This window comes from Chiloscyllium plagiosum, unplaced genomic scaffold (assembly GCF_037043375.1).
Source record: "Chiloscyllium plagiosum isolate Xiang-an unplaced genomic scaffold, Cpla_swu_hap1 HiC_scaffold_50, whole genome shotgun sequence".
NCBI lineage: Eukaryota > Metazoa > Chordata > Chondrichthyes > Orectolobiformes > Hemiscylliidae > Chiloscyllium > Chiloscyllium plagiosum.
In genome coordinates this window covers 55,063,547-55,078,564 of record NW_028270188.1, presented here as the reverse complement: position 1 = coordinate 55,078,564, position 15,018 = coordinate 55,063,547, and the positions used below count along the sequence as shown (strand labels likewise).

The following is a 15,018-nucleotide window of genomic DNA, read 5'->3' as shown; positions in this document are numbered from 1 at the left end:
CTCTATTGCCCAGTTCCCCTCCCATTCGAAGCCTGCAGCATCTCCTAACCAGGAGGGATGGACTTCCCTCGCCCTGCTGACAGAGACCCCTCCTCACGGTTTCACAGTCCGTGAAATCCCGGGGGCAACAGTGGATTCAGGAGGGTACCCCCTGCCCTGCTTCCCCTTTACCTCTCCACTCTCAGATCCCGCATCTCGCGTCTCCTGCTGCTCGTTCCTGTGTGTGTGTGTGGGACTCTTCCTCTCATTTTCGCAATGAATTCCCCTCTGTTCCCGGGAGGGGGTTGGAAATCTGCCGTCAACAAGTGAGCCCCTGTCTGGAATCGGTGCAGAGGGTCTGCATTCAGAACTGAACGAGTACCCTCCAGAATTCAGCCAAACCTCGTTGAGATCGCTGTACTCGGAACTGGACAAATATTCAGCCAAACCTCGTTGAGATCGCTGTACTCAGAACTGGACAAATATTCAGCAGACTGGTCGAATCACCTGGCCGGGGGTGGGGGGGGGGTTTAGTGAGTGACAGACTGGTGAGACTTATTTTTCACCTTGTCTCTCGCCCACCCTCCCCCATTTGCTCCTCCGACAGCCTCCAGTCAAGACAGGCTGCTCCTGCCCGATTGGAATCTGAGGGGAGTTGGGAAAGCAGAGGGTTCAGACCCAGGAGGTGGCCCGGGGATGAGAGGGGCTGAGGACCACCATGGATTTGTTGCTGAAAAATAAGTACAGCCACTTCCACAACGACAACGCTTCCGAGGCGGCCCAAGGGGAGGCGCTGCTGCCTTCCTCTGCCTCCTGCTCCTCCCTGGCCCCCATCCTGCCCGCCCAGGGGGCAGAGGTGTCCCCCGGGCCGGAGGACAGCCCCACCACCCTGTGCTCCTTCTTCCCCAGGATGGGGAACGTCAAGCTCTCCCACGCGGCCGGCCTGCCGCAGGCGAGGGCAGGGGCAGGGGCAGGGCTGGGCGGCGGGGGCGCCGGTCACTCGGGAGCTGAGCCTGACTTCTCTCCCCGTTGGCAGGACATGAACCGGCTGGGCTGCGGAGCAGGAGCAGGAGGAGGGGGGAAGAAGACGCGAGTGGAGGGCGGCCAGCTCGGGGGTGACGAGTGGACACGCCATGGCAGCTTTGTGAACAAGCCAAGTCGGGGCTGGCTCCATCCAGACGACAAGGTGATGGGGTCCGGTGTCCCCTACCTCGTACGGGTGAGTCTCTCCGAGAGCCCGCTGGGTATAACCCGCTGTCCCCCAATTACCCCCCTCCTGTATTACCCGCTGTCCCTCAATTACCCACCTCCTGTATAACCCGCTGTCCCCCAATTACCCTCCTCCTGTATTACCCACTGTCCCCCAATTACCCCCCTCCTGTATAACCCGCTGTCCCCCAATTACCCCCCTCCTGTATTACCCGCTGTCCCTCAATTACCCCCCTCCTGTATAACCCGCTGTCCCCCAATTACCCCCCTCCTGTATAACCCGCTGTCCCCCAATTACCCCCCTCCTGTATAACCCGCTGTCCCCCAATTCCCCCCCTCCTGTATAACCCGCTGTCCCCCAATTACCCCCCTCCGATATTACCCGCTGTCCCCCAATTACCCCCTCCTGTATAACCCGCTGTCCCCCAATTACCCCCCTCCTGTATAACCCGCTGTCCCCCAATTACCCCCCTCCTGTATAACCCGCTGTCCCCCAATTACCCCCCTCCTGTATAACCCGCTGTCCCCCAATTACCCCCCTCCTGTATTACCCGCTGTCCCCCAATTACCCCCCTCCTGTATAACCCGCTGTCCCCCAATTACCTTCTCCTGTATAACCCGCTGTCCCCCAATTACCACCCCCTGTATAACCCGCTGTCCCCCAATTACACCCTCTCTCCTGTATAACCCACTGTCCCCCAATTACCCCCTCCTGTATAACCCACTGTCCCCCAATTACCACCCCCTGTATAACCCGCTGTCCCCCAATTACACCCCTCCTGTATTACCCGCTGTCCCCCAATTACCCCCCTCCGATATTACCCGCTGTCCCCCAATTACCTTCTCCTGTATAACCCGCTGTCCCCCAATTACCTTCTCCTGTATAACCCGCTGTCCCCCAATTACCCCCCCCCGTATAACCCGCTGTCCCCCAATTACCCCCCTCCTGTATAACCCGCTGTCCCCCAATTACCTTCTCCTGTATAACCCGCTGTCCCCCAATTACCCCCCCCTGTATAACCCGCTGTCCCCCAATTACCCCCCTCCTGTATAACCCGCTGTCCCCCAATTACCCCGCCCGTATAACCCGCTGTCCCCCAATTACCCCCCTCCTGTATTACCCACTGTCCCCCAATTACCCCCTCCTGTATTACCCGCTGACCCCCAATTACCCCCCTCCTGTATTACCCACTGTCCCCCAATTACCCCCCTCCTGTATAACCCACTGTCCCCCAATTACCCCCCTCCGATATTATCCACAGTCCCCCAATTACCCCCCTCCGATATTACCCACTGTCCCCCAATTACCCCCCTCCTGTATAACCCGCTGTCCGCCAATTACCCCCCTCCTGTATAACCCGCTGTCCCCCAATTACCCCCCTCCTGTATAACACACTGTCCCCCAATTACCCCCCTCCTGTATAACCCGCTGTCCCCCAATTACCCCCCTCCTGTATAACCCACTGTCCCCCAATTACACCCCTCCTGTATAACCCACTGTCCCCCAATTACACCCCTCCTGTATAACACACTGTCCCCCAATTACCCCCCTCATGTATAATCCACTGTCCCCCAATTACCCCCCTCCTGTATAACCCACTGTCCCCCAATTACCCCCCTCCTGTATAACCCGCTGTCTCCCAATTACCCCCCTCCTGTATAACCCGCTGTCTCCCAATTACCCCCCTCCTGTATAACCCGCTGACCCCCAATTACCCCCCTCCTGTATAACCCACTGTCTCCCAATTACCCCCCTCCTGTATAACCCGCTGTCCCCCAATTACCCCCCTCCTGTATAACCCACTGTCCCCCAATTACCCCCTCCTGTATAACCCGCTGTCCCCCAATTACCCCCCTCCTGTATAACCCACTGTCTCCCAATTACCCCCCTCCTGTATAACCCGCTGTCCCCCAATTACCCCCTCCTGTATAACCCACTGTCTCCCAATTACCCCCCTCCTGTATTACCCGCTGACCCCCAATTACCGCCTTCCTGTATAACCCACTGTCCCCCAATTACCCCCCTCCTGTATAACCCGCTGTCCCCCAATTACCCCCCTCCTGTATAACCCGCTGTCCCCCAATTACCCCCCTCCTGCATAACCCGCTGTCCCCCAATTACCCCCCTCCTGAATAACCCGCTGTCCCCCAATTACCCCCCTCCTGTATTACCCGCTGTCCCCCAATTACACCCCTCCTGTATAACCCACTGTCCCCCAATTACCCCCTCCTGTATAACCCGCTGACCCCCAATTACCCCCCTCCTGTATAACCCACTGTCCCCCAATTACCCCCCTCCTGTATAACACACTGTCCCCCAATTACCCCCCTCCTGTATTACCCGCTGTCCCCCAATTACCCCCCTCCTGTATTACCCGCTGTCCCCCAATTACCCCCCTCCGATATTACCCACTGTCCCCCAATTACCCCCTCCTGTATACCCCGCTGTCCCCCAATTACCCCCCTCCTGTATAACCCGCTGTCCCCCAATTACCCACCTCCTGTATTACCCGCTGTCCCCCAATTACCCACTCCTGTATAAACCACTGTCCCCCAATTACCCCCCTCCTGTATAACCCGCTGTCCCCCAATTACCCCCCTCCTGTATAACACACTGTCCCCCAATTACACCCCACCTGTATAACCCGCTGTCCCCCAATTACCCCCTCCGATATTACCCGCTGTCCCCCAATTACCCCCCTCCAATATTACCTGCTGTCCCCCAATTACCCCCCTCCTGTATAACCCGCTGACCCCAATTACCCACTTCCTGTATAACCCGCTGTCCCCCAATTACACCCCACCTGTATAACCCGCTGTCCCCCAATTACCCCCTCCGATATTACCCGCTGTCCCCCAATTACCCCCTCCAATATTACCCGCTGTCCCCCAATTACCCCCCTCCTGTATAACCCGCTGTTCCCCAATTACCCCCCTCCTGTATAACCCACTGTCCCCCAATTACCCCCTCCTGTATAACCCACTGTCCCCCAATTACCACCCCCTGTATAACCCGCTGTCCCCCAATTACCCCCCTCCTGTATTACCCGCTGTCCCCCAATTACCCCCCTCCGATATTACCCACTGTCCCCCAATTACCCCCTCCTGTATAACCCGCTGTCCCCCAATTACCCCCCTCCTGTATAACCCGCTGTCCCCCAATTACCCACCTCCTGTATTACCCGCTGTCCCCCAATTACCCCCCTCCGATATTACCCGCTGTCCCCCAATTACCCCCTCCTGTATAAACCACTGTCCCCCAATTACCCCCCTCCTGTATAACCCGCTGTCCCCCAATTACCCCCCTCCTGTATAACCCACTGTCCCCCAATTACCCCCTCATGTATAACCCACTGTCCCCCAATTACCCCCTCATGTATAACCCACTGTCCCCCAATTACCCCCTCATGTATAATCCACTGTCCCCCAATTACCCCCCTCCTGTATAACCCACTGTCCCCCAATTACCCCCCTCCTGTATAACCCGCTGTCTCCCAATTACCCCCCTCCTGTATAACCCGCTGTCTCCCAATTACCCCCCTCCTGTATAACCCGCTGACCCCCAATTACCCCCCTCCTGTATGACCCACTGTCTCCCAATTACCCCCCTCCTGTATAACCCGCTGTCCCCCAATTACCCCCCTCCTGTATAACCCACTGTCCCCCAATTACCCCCTCCTGTATAACCCGCTGTCCCCCAATTACCCCCCTCCTGTATAACCCACTGTCTCCCAATTACCCCCCTCCTGTATAACCCGCTGTCCCCCAATTACCCCCTCCTGTATAACCCACTGTCTCCCAATTACCCCCCTCCTGTATTACCCGCTGACCCCCAATTACCGCCTTCCTGTATAACCCACTGTCCCCCAATTACCCCCCTCCTGTATAACCCGCTGTCCCCCAATTACCCCCCTCCTGTATAACCCGCTGTCCCCCAATTACCCCCCTCCTGCATAACCCGCTGTCCCCCAATTACCCCCCTCCTGAATAACCCGCTGTCCCCCAATTACCCCCCTCCTGTATTACCCGCTGTCCCCCAATTACACCCCTCCTGTATAACCCACTGTCCCCCAATTACCCCCTCCTGTATAACCCGCTGACCCCCAATTACCCCCCTCCTGTATAACCCACTGTCCCCCAATTACCCCCCTCCTGTATAACACACTGTCCCCCAATTACCCCCCTCCTGTATTACCCGCTGTCCCCCAATTACCCCCCTCCTGTATTACCCGCTGTCCCCCAATTACCCCCCTCCGATATTACCCACTGTCCCCCAATTACCCCCTCCTGTATACCCCGCTGTCCCCCAATTACCCCCCTCCTGTATAACCCGCTGTCCCCCAATTACCCACCTCCTGTATTACCCGCTGTCCCCCAATTACCCCCCTCCGATATTACCCGCTGTCCCCCAATTACCCACTCCTGTATAAACCACTGTCCCCCAATTACCCCCCTCCTGTATAACCCGCTGTCCCCCAATTACCCCCCTCCTGTATAACACACTGTCCCCCAATTACACCCCACCTGTATAACCCGCTGTCCCCCAATTACCCCCTCCGATATTACCCGCTGTCCCCCAATTACCCCCCTCCAATATTACCTGCTGTCCCCCAATTACCCCCCTCCTGTATAACCCGCTGACCCCAATTACCCACTTCCTGTATAACCCGCTGTCCCCCAATTACACCCCACCTGTATAACCCGCTGTCCCCCAATTACCCCCTCCGATATTACCCGCTGTCCCCCAATTACCCCCTCCAATATTACCCGCTGTCCCCCAATTACCCCCCTCCTGTATAACCCGCTGTTCCCCAATTACCCCCCTCCTGTATAACCCACTGTCCCCCAATTACCCCCTCCTGTATAACCCACTGTCCCCCAATTACCACCCCCTGTATAACCCGCTGTCCCCCAATTACCCCCCTCCTGTATTACCCGCTGTCCCCCAATTACCCCCCTCCGATATTACCCACTGTCCCCCAATTACCCCCTCCTGTATAACCCGCTGTCCCCCAATTACCCCCCTCCTGTATAACCCGCTGTCCCCCAATTACCCACCTCCTGTATTACCCGCTGTCCCCCAATTACCCCCCTCCGATATTACCCGCTGTCCCCCAATTACCCCCTCCTGTATAAACCACTGTCCCCCAATTACCCCCCTCCTGTATAACCCGCTGTCCCCCAATTACCCCCCTCCTGTATAACACACTGTCCCCCAATTACCCCCCTCCTGTATAACCAACTGTCCGCCAATTACCCCCCTCCTGTATAACCCACTGTCTCCCAATTACCCCCTCCTGTATAACCCACTGTCTCCCAATTACCCCCTCCTGTATAACCCACTGTCTCCCAATTACCCCCCTCCTGTATAACCCGCTGTCCGCCAATTACCTTCTCCTGTATAACCCACTGACCCCCAATTACCCCCCTCCTGTATAACCCGCTGTCCCCCAATTACCCCCCTCCTGTATAACCCACTGTCCCCCAATTACACCCCTCCTGTATAACACACTGTCCCCCAATTACCCCCTCCTGTATAACCCACTGTCCCCCAATTACCCCCCTCATGTATAACCCACTGTCCCCAATTACCCCCTCATGTATAATCCACTGTCCCCCAATTACCACCCCCTGTATAACCCACTGTCTCCCAATTAGCCCCCTCCTGTATAACCCGCTGTCCCCCAATTACCCCCCTCATGTATAACCCATTGTCTCCCAATTAGCCCCCTCATGTATAACCCACTGTCCCCCAATTACCCCCTCATGTATAACTCGCTGTCCCCAATTACCCCCCTCCTGTATAACCCACTGTCTCCCAATTACCCCCCTCCTGTATAACCCGCTGTCCCCCAATTACCCCCCTCCTGTAAAACCCGCTGTCCCCCAATTACCCCCCTCCTGTATAACCCACTGTCCCCCAATTACCCCCTCATGTATAACCCACTGTCCCCCAATTACCCCCTCATGTATAACCCACTGTCCCCCAATTACCCCCTCATGTATAACCCACTGTCCCCCAATTACCCCCTCCTGTATAACCCACTGTCCCCCAATTACCACCCCCTGTATAACCCACTGTCTCCCAATTACCCCCCTCCTGTATAACCCGCTGTCCCCCAATTACCCCCCTCATGTATAACCCACTGTCTCCCAATTAGCCCCCTCATGTATAACCCACTGTCCCCCAATTACCCCCTCATGTATAACCCGCTGTCCCCCAATTACCCCCCTCCTGTATAACCCACTGTCTCCCAATTACCCCCCTCCTGTATAACACACTGTCCCCCAATTACCACCCCCTGTATAACCCGCTGTCCCCCAATTACCCCCCTCATGTGTAACCCACTGTCCCCCAATTACCCCCTCATGTATAACCCACTGTCCCCCAATTACCCCGTCATGTATAACCCGCTGTCCCCCAATTACCCCCCTCCTGTATAAACTGCTGTACCCAATTACGCCCCCCGTATAACCTGCTGACCCCAATTACTCCCTGCTGTATAACCCGCTGTCCCCCAATTACCCCACTCCTGTATAACCCACTGTCCCCCAATTACACCCCCTCCTGTATAACGCGCTGTCCCCCAATTACCCCCCCTCCTATATTACCCGCTGCCTCCCAATTACCCACCTCCTGTATAACCCACTGTTCCCCAATTACCGCCCTCCTGTATAACCCACTGTTCCCCAATTACCCCCCTCCTGTGTAAACCACTGTCTCCCAATTACCCCACTCCTGTATAACCCACTGTCCCCCAATTATCCCTCTCCTGTATAACCCACTGAATCCCAATTACCCCTCTCCTGTATAACCCACTGTCTCCCAATTACCCCCTCCTGTATAACCCACTGTCTCCCAATTACCCCCCTCTCCTATATTACCCGCTGTCCCTCAAATACCCCCTTCCTGTATAACCCACTGTCTCCCAATTACCGCCCTCCGGTATAACCCACTGTCCCCCAATTATCCCGTCCTGTAAAACCTGCTGTCCCCCAATTACCCCCTCCTGTATAACCCGCTGTCTCCCAATTACCCCCCTCCTGTATAACCCACTGTCCCCTATTAACCCCCTCCTGTATAACCCGCTGTCTCCCAATTACCACCCTCCTGTATAACCCACTGTCTCCCAATTACCCCCCTCCTGTATAACCCACTGTCCCCTATTAACCCCCTCCTGTATAACCCGCTGTCTCCCAATTACCCCCTCCTGTATAACCCGCTGTCTCCCAATTACCCCATCCCGTATAACCCACTGTCTCCCAATTACCCCACTCCCATATAACACATTGTTTCCCAATAACCACCCTCCTGTATAACCCACTGTCCCCCAATTACCCCCCGTTCTGTTTAACCCGCTGTCCCCCAATTACCCCCTCCTGTATAACCTGCTGTCTCCCAATTGCCCCCCTTCCGCATAACCCACTGTCTCCCAATTACCCCCCTCCTGTTTAACCCACTGTCCCCCAATGACCCCCCGCCCGTATAACCTGCTGTCCCCAATTACCCCCTCCTATATAACCCACTGTCTCCCAATTATCCTCTCCAGTATAACCCACTGTCTCCCAATTACCCCCTCTCCAGTATAACCCACTGTCTCCCAATTACCCCCCTCCTGTATAACCCACTGAATCCCAATTACCCCTCTCCTGTATAACCCACTGTCTCCCAATTACCCCTCTCCTGTATAACCCACTGTCTCCCAATTACCCCCTCCAGTATAACCCACTGTCTCCCAATTACCCCCTCCTGTATAACCCGCTGTCTCCCAATTACCCCCCCTCCTGTATAACCCGCTGTCCCCCAATTACCCCCCTCCTGTATAACCCGCTGTCTCCCAATTACCCCCCTCCTGTATAACCCACTCTCCCCCAATTACCACCCCCCCCGATAACCCACTCTCCACCAATTACCCCCCTCCTGTATAACCGATTGTTCCCCAATTACCCCCTCCTTTATAACCCGCTGTCCCCCAATTACCCCTCCTGTATAACCCACTGTCCCTGAATTACCACCCTCCTGAATAACCTGCTGTCCCCCAATTATCCCCTCCTGTATAAGCTACTGTCCCCCAATTGCCCACTGTCCTGTATAACCCGTTGTCCCCCAATTACCCCATCCTGTATAACCCACAGACCCCAATTAACCCCCTCCTGTATAACCTGCTGTCCCCCAATTAATCCCCTCCTGTATAACCCGCTGTCCCCCAATTGCCCCCCTCCTGTATAACTTGCTGTCCCGCATTACCCCCCTCCCTTATAACCCGCTGTCCCCCAATTACCCCACTCCTGTATAACCCACTGTCCCCCAATTACCGCCCTCCTTTATTAGCCACTGTCTCCCAATTACCCCCCTCCTGTATAATACACTGTCCCCCAATTACCCCCTCCTGTATAACCTGCTGTCTCCCAATTGCCCCCCTTCCGCATAACCCACTGTCTCCCAATTACCCCCCTCCTGTTTAACCCACTGTCCCCCAATGACCCCCCGCCCGTATAACCTGCTGTCCCCAATTACCCCCTCCTATATAACCCACTGTCTCCCAATTATCCTCTCCAGTATAACCCACTGTCCCCTATTAACCCCCTCCTGTATAACCCGCTGTCTCCCAATTACCACCCTCCTGTATAACCCACTGTCTCCCAATTACCCCCCTCCTGTATAACCCACTGTCCCCTATTAACCCCCTCCTGTATAACCCGCTGTCTCCCAATTACCCCCTCCTGTATAACCCGCTGTCTCCCAATTACCCCATCCCGTATAACCCACTGTCTCCCAATTACCCCACTCCCATATAACACATTGTTTCCCAATAACCACCCTCCTGTATAACCCACTGTCCCCCAATTACCCCCCGTTCTGTTTAACCCGCTGTCCCCCAATTACCCCCTCCTGTATAACCTGCTGTCTCCCAATTGCCCCCCTTCCGCATAACCCACTGTCTCCCAATTACCCCCCTCCTGTTTAACCCACTGTCCCCCAATGACCCCCCGCCCGTATAACCTGCTGTCCCCAATTACCCCCTCCTATATAACCCACTGTCTCCCAATTATCCTCTCCAGTATAACCCACTGTCTCCCAATTACCCCCTCTCCAGTATAACCCACTGTCTCCCAATTACCCCCCTCCTGTATAACCCACTGAATCCCAATTACCCCTCTCCTGTATAACCCACTGTCTCCCAATTACCCCTCTCCTGTATAACCCACTGTCTCCCAATTACCCCCTCCAGTATAACCCACTGTCTCCCAATTACCCCCTCCTGTATAACCCGCTGTCTCCCAATTACCCCCCCTCCTGTATAACCCGCTGTCCCCCAATTACCCCCCTCCTGTATAACCCGCTGTCTCCCAATTACCCCCCTCCTGTATAACCCACTCTCCCCCAATTACCACCCCCCCCGATAACCCACTCTCCACCAATTACCCCCCTCCTGTATAACCGATTGTTCCCCAATTACCCCCTCCTTTATAACCCGCTGTCCCCCAATTACCCCTCCTGTATAACCCACTGTCCCTGAATTACCACCCTCCTGAATAACCTGCTGTCCCCCAATTATCCCCTCCTGTATAAGCTACTGTCCCCCAATTGCCCACTGTCCTGTATAACCCGTTGTCCCCCAATTACCCCATCCTGTATAACCCACAGACCCCAATTAACCCCCTCCTGTATAACCTGCTGTCCCCCAATTAATCCCCTCCTGTATAACCCGCTGTCCCCCAATTGCCCCCCTCCTGTATAACTTGCTGTCCCGCATTACCCCCCTCCCTTATAACCCGCTGTCCCCCAATTACCCCACTCCTGTATAACCCACTGTCCCCCAATTACCGCCCTCCTTTATTAGCCACTGTCTCCCAATTACCCCCCTCCTGTATAATACACTGTCCCCCAATTACCCCCCTCCTGTATAACCCACTGTCCCCCAATTACCCCCCTCCTGGATAACCCGCTCTCCCCCAATTACCCCCCTCCTGTATAACTTGCTGTCCACCAATTACCCCCGTCCTGTATAAACCACTGTCTCCCAATTACCCCCCTCCTATATTACCCGCTGTCCCCCAATTACCCCCCTCCTGTATAACCCACTGTCCCCCAATTACCCCCCTCCTGGATAACCCGCTCTCCCCCAATTACCCCCCTCCTGTATAACCGTTTGTCCCCCAATTACCCCCTCCTTTATAACCCACTGTCCCTGAATTACCACCCTCCTGAATAACCTGCTGTCCCCCAATTATCCCCTCCTGTATAAGCTACTGTCCCCCAATTGCCCACTGTCCTGTCTAACCCGTTGTCCCCCAATTACCCCATCCTGTATAACCCACAGACCCCAATTACCCCCCTCCTGTATAACCTGCTGTTCCCCAATTACCCCCCTCCTGTATAACCCAGTGTCCCCCAATTACCCCCCTCCTTTATTAGCCACTGTCTACCAATTACCCCCCTCCTGTATAATACACTGTCCCCCAATTACCCCCCTCCTGTATAACCCACTGTCCCCCAATTACCCCCTCCTGTATAACCTACTGTCTCCCAATTACCCCCTCCTGTCTAACTTGCTGTCCCCCAATTACCCCCCTCCTGTATAAACGACTGTCTCCCAATTACCCCCTCCTGTATGACTTGCTGTCCCCCAATTACCCCCCTCCGGTATAACCCACTGTCCCCCAATTACCCCCGTCCTGTATAACCCGCTGTCCCCCAATTACCCCCCTCCTGTATACCTACTGTCTCCCAATTACCCCCCTCCTGTATAACCCACTGTCCCCTATTACCCCCTCTCCTATATTACCCGCTGTCCCCCAATTACCCCCCTCCTGTATAACCCACTGTCTCCCAATTACCCCCCTCCTATATAACCCACTGTCCCCCAATTACCCCCTCATGTATAACCCACTATCCTCCAATTACCCCCCCTCCCGTATAACCCACTGTCTCCCAATTAGCCCCCTCCCGTGTAACCCACTGTTTCCCAATTACCTCTCTCCCATTTACCACACTGTCCCCCAATTACCCCCCTCTCCTATATTACCCGCTGACCCCAATTACCCCCCCTCCGGTATAACCTGCTGTCTCCCAATTACCCCCCTCCTATATAACCCACTGTCTCCCAATTACCCCCCTCCGGTATAGCCCACTGTCCGCCCATTACCCCCCTCTCCTATATTACCCGCGGTCACCCAATTACCCCCCTCCTGTATAAGCCACTGTCCCCAAATTAGCCCCCCTCCTGTATAACCTGCTGTCCCCCAATTACCCCCCTCCTGTATAACCCACTGAAACTCAATTGCCCCTCTCCTGTATAACCCACTGTCTCCCAATTACCCCTCTCCTGTATAACCCACTGTCTCCCAATTACCCCCTCCTGTATAACCCAATGTCTCCCAATTACCCCCTCCTGTATAACCTACTATCTCCTAATTACCCCCTCCTGTATAAGCCACTGTCCCCCACTTACCCCTTCTCCTATATTACCCACTGTCCCCCAATTACAACCCTCCTGTATCACCCGCTGTCACGCAATTACCCCCTCCTGTATAACCCACTGTCCCCCAATTACCCCCCTCCTGGATAACCCCCTGTCCTGTATAACCCACTGTCCCCCAATTACTCTCCTGTCCTGTATAAACTACTGTCCCTCAATTACCCCCCTCCTGTATAACCCGCTGTCCCCCAATTACCCCCATCCTGTATAACCTGCTGTCCCCCAATTCCCCCCCTCCTGTATAACCCATTGTCCCCCAATTACCCCCCTCCTGTATAATACACTGTCCCCCAATTACCCCCCTCCTGTATAGCCCACTGTCCCCAATTACCCCCTCCTGTATAACCTACTGTCTCCCAATTACCCCCTCCTGTCTAACTTGCTGTCCCCCAATTACCCCCCTCCTGTTTAAACGACTGTCTCCCAATTACCCCCTCCTGTATGACTTGCTGTCTCCCAATTACCCCCTCCTGTATAACCCAATGTCTCCCAATTACCCCCTCCTGTATAACCTACTATCTCCTAATTACCCCCCTCCTGTATAAGCCACTGTCCCCCACTTACCCCTTCTCCTATATTACCCACTGTCCCCCAATTACAACCCTCCTGTATCACCCACTGTCACGCAATTACCCCCTCCTGTATAACCCACTGTCCCCCAATTACCCCCCTCCTGGGTAACCCCCTGTCCTGTATAACCCACTGTCCCCCAATTACTCTCCTGCCCTGTATAAACTACTGTCCCTCAATTATCCCCTCCTGTATAACCCGCTGTCCCCCAATTACCCCCATCCTGTATAACCTGCTGTCCCCCAATTCCCCCCCTCCTGTATAACCCATTGTCCCCCAATTACCCCCCTCCTGTATAATACACTGTCCCCCAATTACCCCCTCCTGTATAGCCCACTGTCCCCAATTACCCCTTCCTGTATAACCTACTGTCTCCCAATTACCCCCTCCTGTCTAACTTGCTGTCCCCCAATTACCCCCCTCCTGTTTAAACGACTGTCTCCCAATTACCCCCTCCTGTATGACTTGCTGTCCCCCAATTACCCCCCTCCGGTATAACCCACTGTCCCCCAATTACCCCCGTCCTGTATAACCCGCTGTCCCCCATTTACCCCCCTCCTGTATAATCTACTGTCTCCCAATTACCGCCCTCCTGTATAACCCACTGTCCCCTATTACCCCCCTCTCCTATATTACCCGCTGTCCCCCAATTACCCCCCTCCTGTGTAATCCACTATCTCCCAATTACCCCCCTCCTATATAACCCACTGTCTCCCAATTACCCCCTCTCCAGTATAACCCACTGTCTCCCAATTACCCCCCTCCTGTATAACCCACTGAATCCCAATTACCCCTCTCCTGTATAACCCACTGTCTCCCAATTACCCCTCTCCTGTATAACCCACTGTCTCCCAATTACCCCCTCCAGTATAACCCACTGTCTCCCAATTACCCCCTCCTGTATAACCCGCTGTCTCCCAATTACCCCCCCTCCTGTATAACCCGCTGTCCCCCAATTACCCCCCTCCTGTATAACCCGCTGTCTCCCAATTACCCCCCTCCTGTATAACCCACTCTCCCCCAATTACCACCCCCCCCGATAACCCACTCTCCACCAATTACCCCCCTCCTGTATAACCGATTGTTCCCCAATTACCCCCTCCTTTATAACCCGCTGTCCCCCAATTACCCCTCCTGTATAACCCACTGTCCCTGAATTACCACCCTCCTGAATAACCTGCTGTCCCCCAATTATCCCCTCCTGTATAAGCTACTGTCCCCCAATTGCCCACTGTCCTGTATAACCCGTTGTCCCCCAATTACCCCATCCTGTATAACCCACAGACCCCAATTAACCCCCTCCTGTATAACCTGCTGTCCCCCAATTAATCCCCTCCTGTATAACCCGCTGTCCCCCAATTGCCCCCCTCCTGTATAACTTGCTGTCCCGCATTACCCCCCTCCCTTATAACCCGCTGTCCCCCAATTACCCCACTCCTGTATAACCCACTGTCCCCCAATTACCGCCCTCCTTTATTAGCCACTGTCTCCCAATTACCCCCCTCCTGTATAATACACTGTCCCCCAATTACCCCCTCCTGTATAACCTGCTGTCTCCCAATTGCCCCCCTTCCGCATAACCCACTGTCTCCCAATTACCCCCCTCCTGTTTAACCCACTGTCCCCCAATGACCCCCCGCCCGTATAACCTGCTGTCCCCAATTACCCCCTCCTATATAACCCACTGTCTCCCAATTATCCTCTCCAGTATAACCCACTGTCCCCTATTAACCCCCTCCTGTATAACCCGCTGTCTCCCAATTACCACCCTCCTGTA

General features: G+C 54.9%; 1 protein-coding gene across 1 annotated transcript in view; it reads left to right on the top strand.

Annotated features, from left to right (window-relative positions):
- The first annotated feature begins 682 nt into the window (after positions 1-682).
- The window catches only part of shc1 (SHC (Src homology 2 domain containing) transforming protein 1), a 116,898-nt gene continuing 102,562 nt past the window's right edge, over positions 683-15,018 (top strand). The window contains 1 exon segment of the mRNA XM_087985115.1: positions 683-1,198. Within this exon segment, the coding sequence (XP_087841241.1) occupies positions 698-1,198 (501 nt within the window). The 5' untranslated portion in view covers positions 683-697.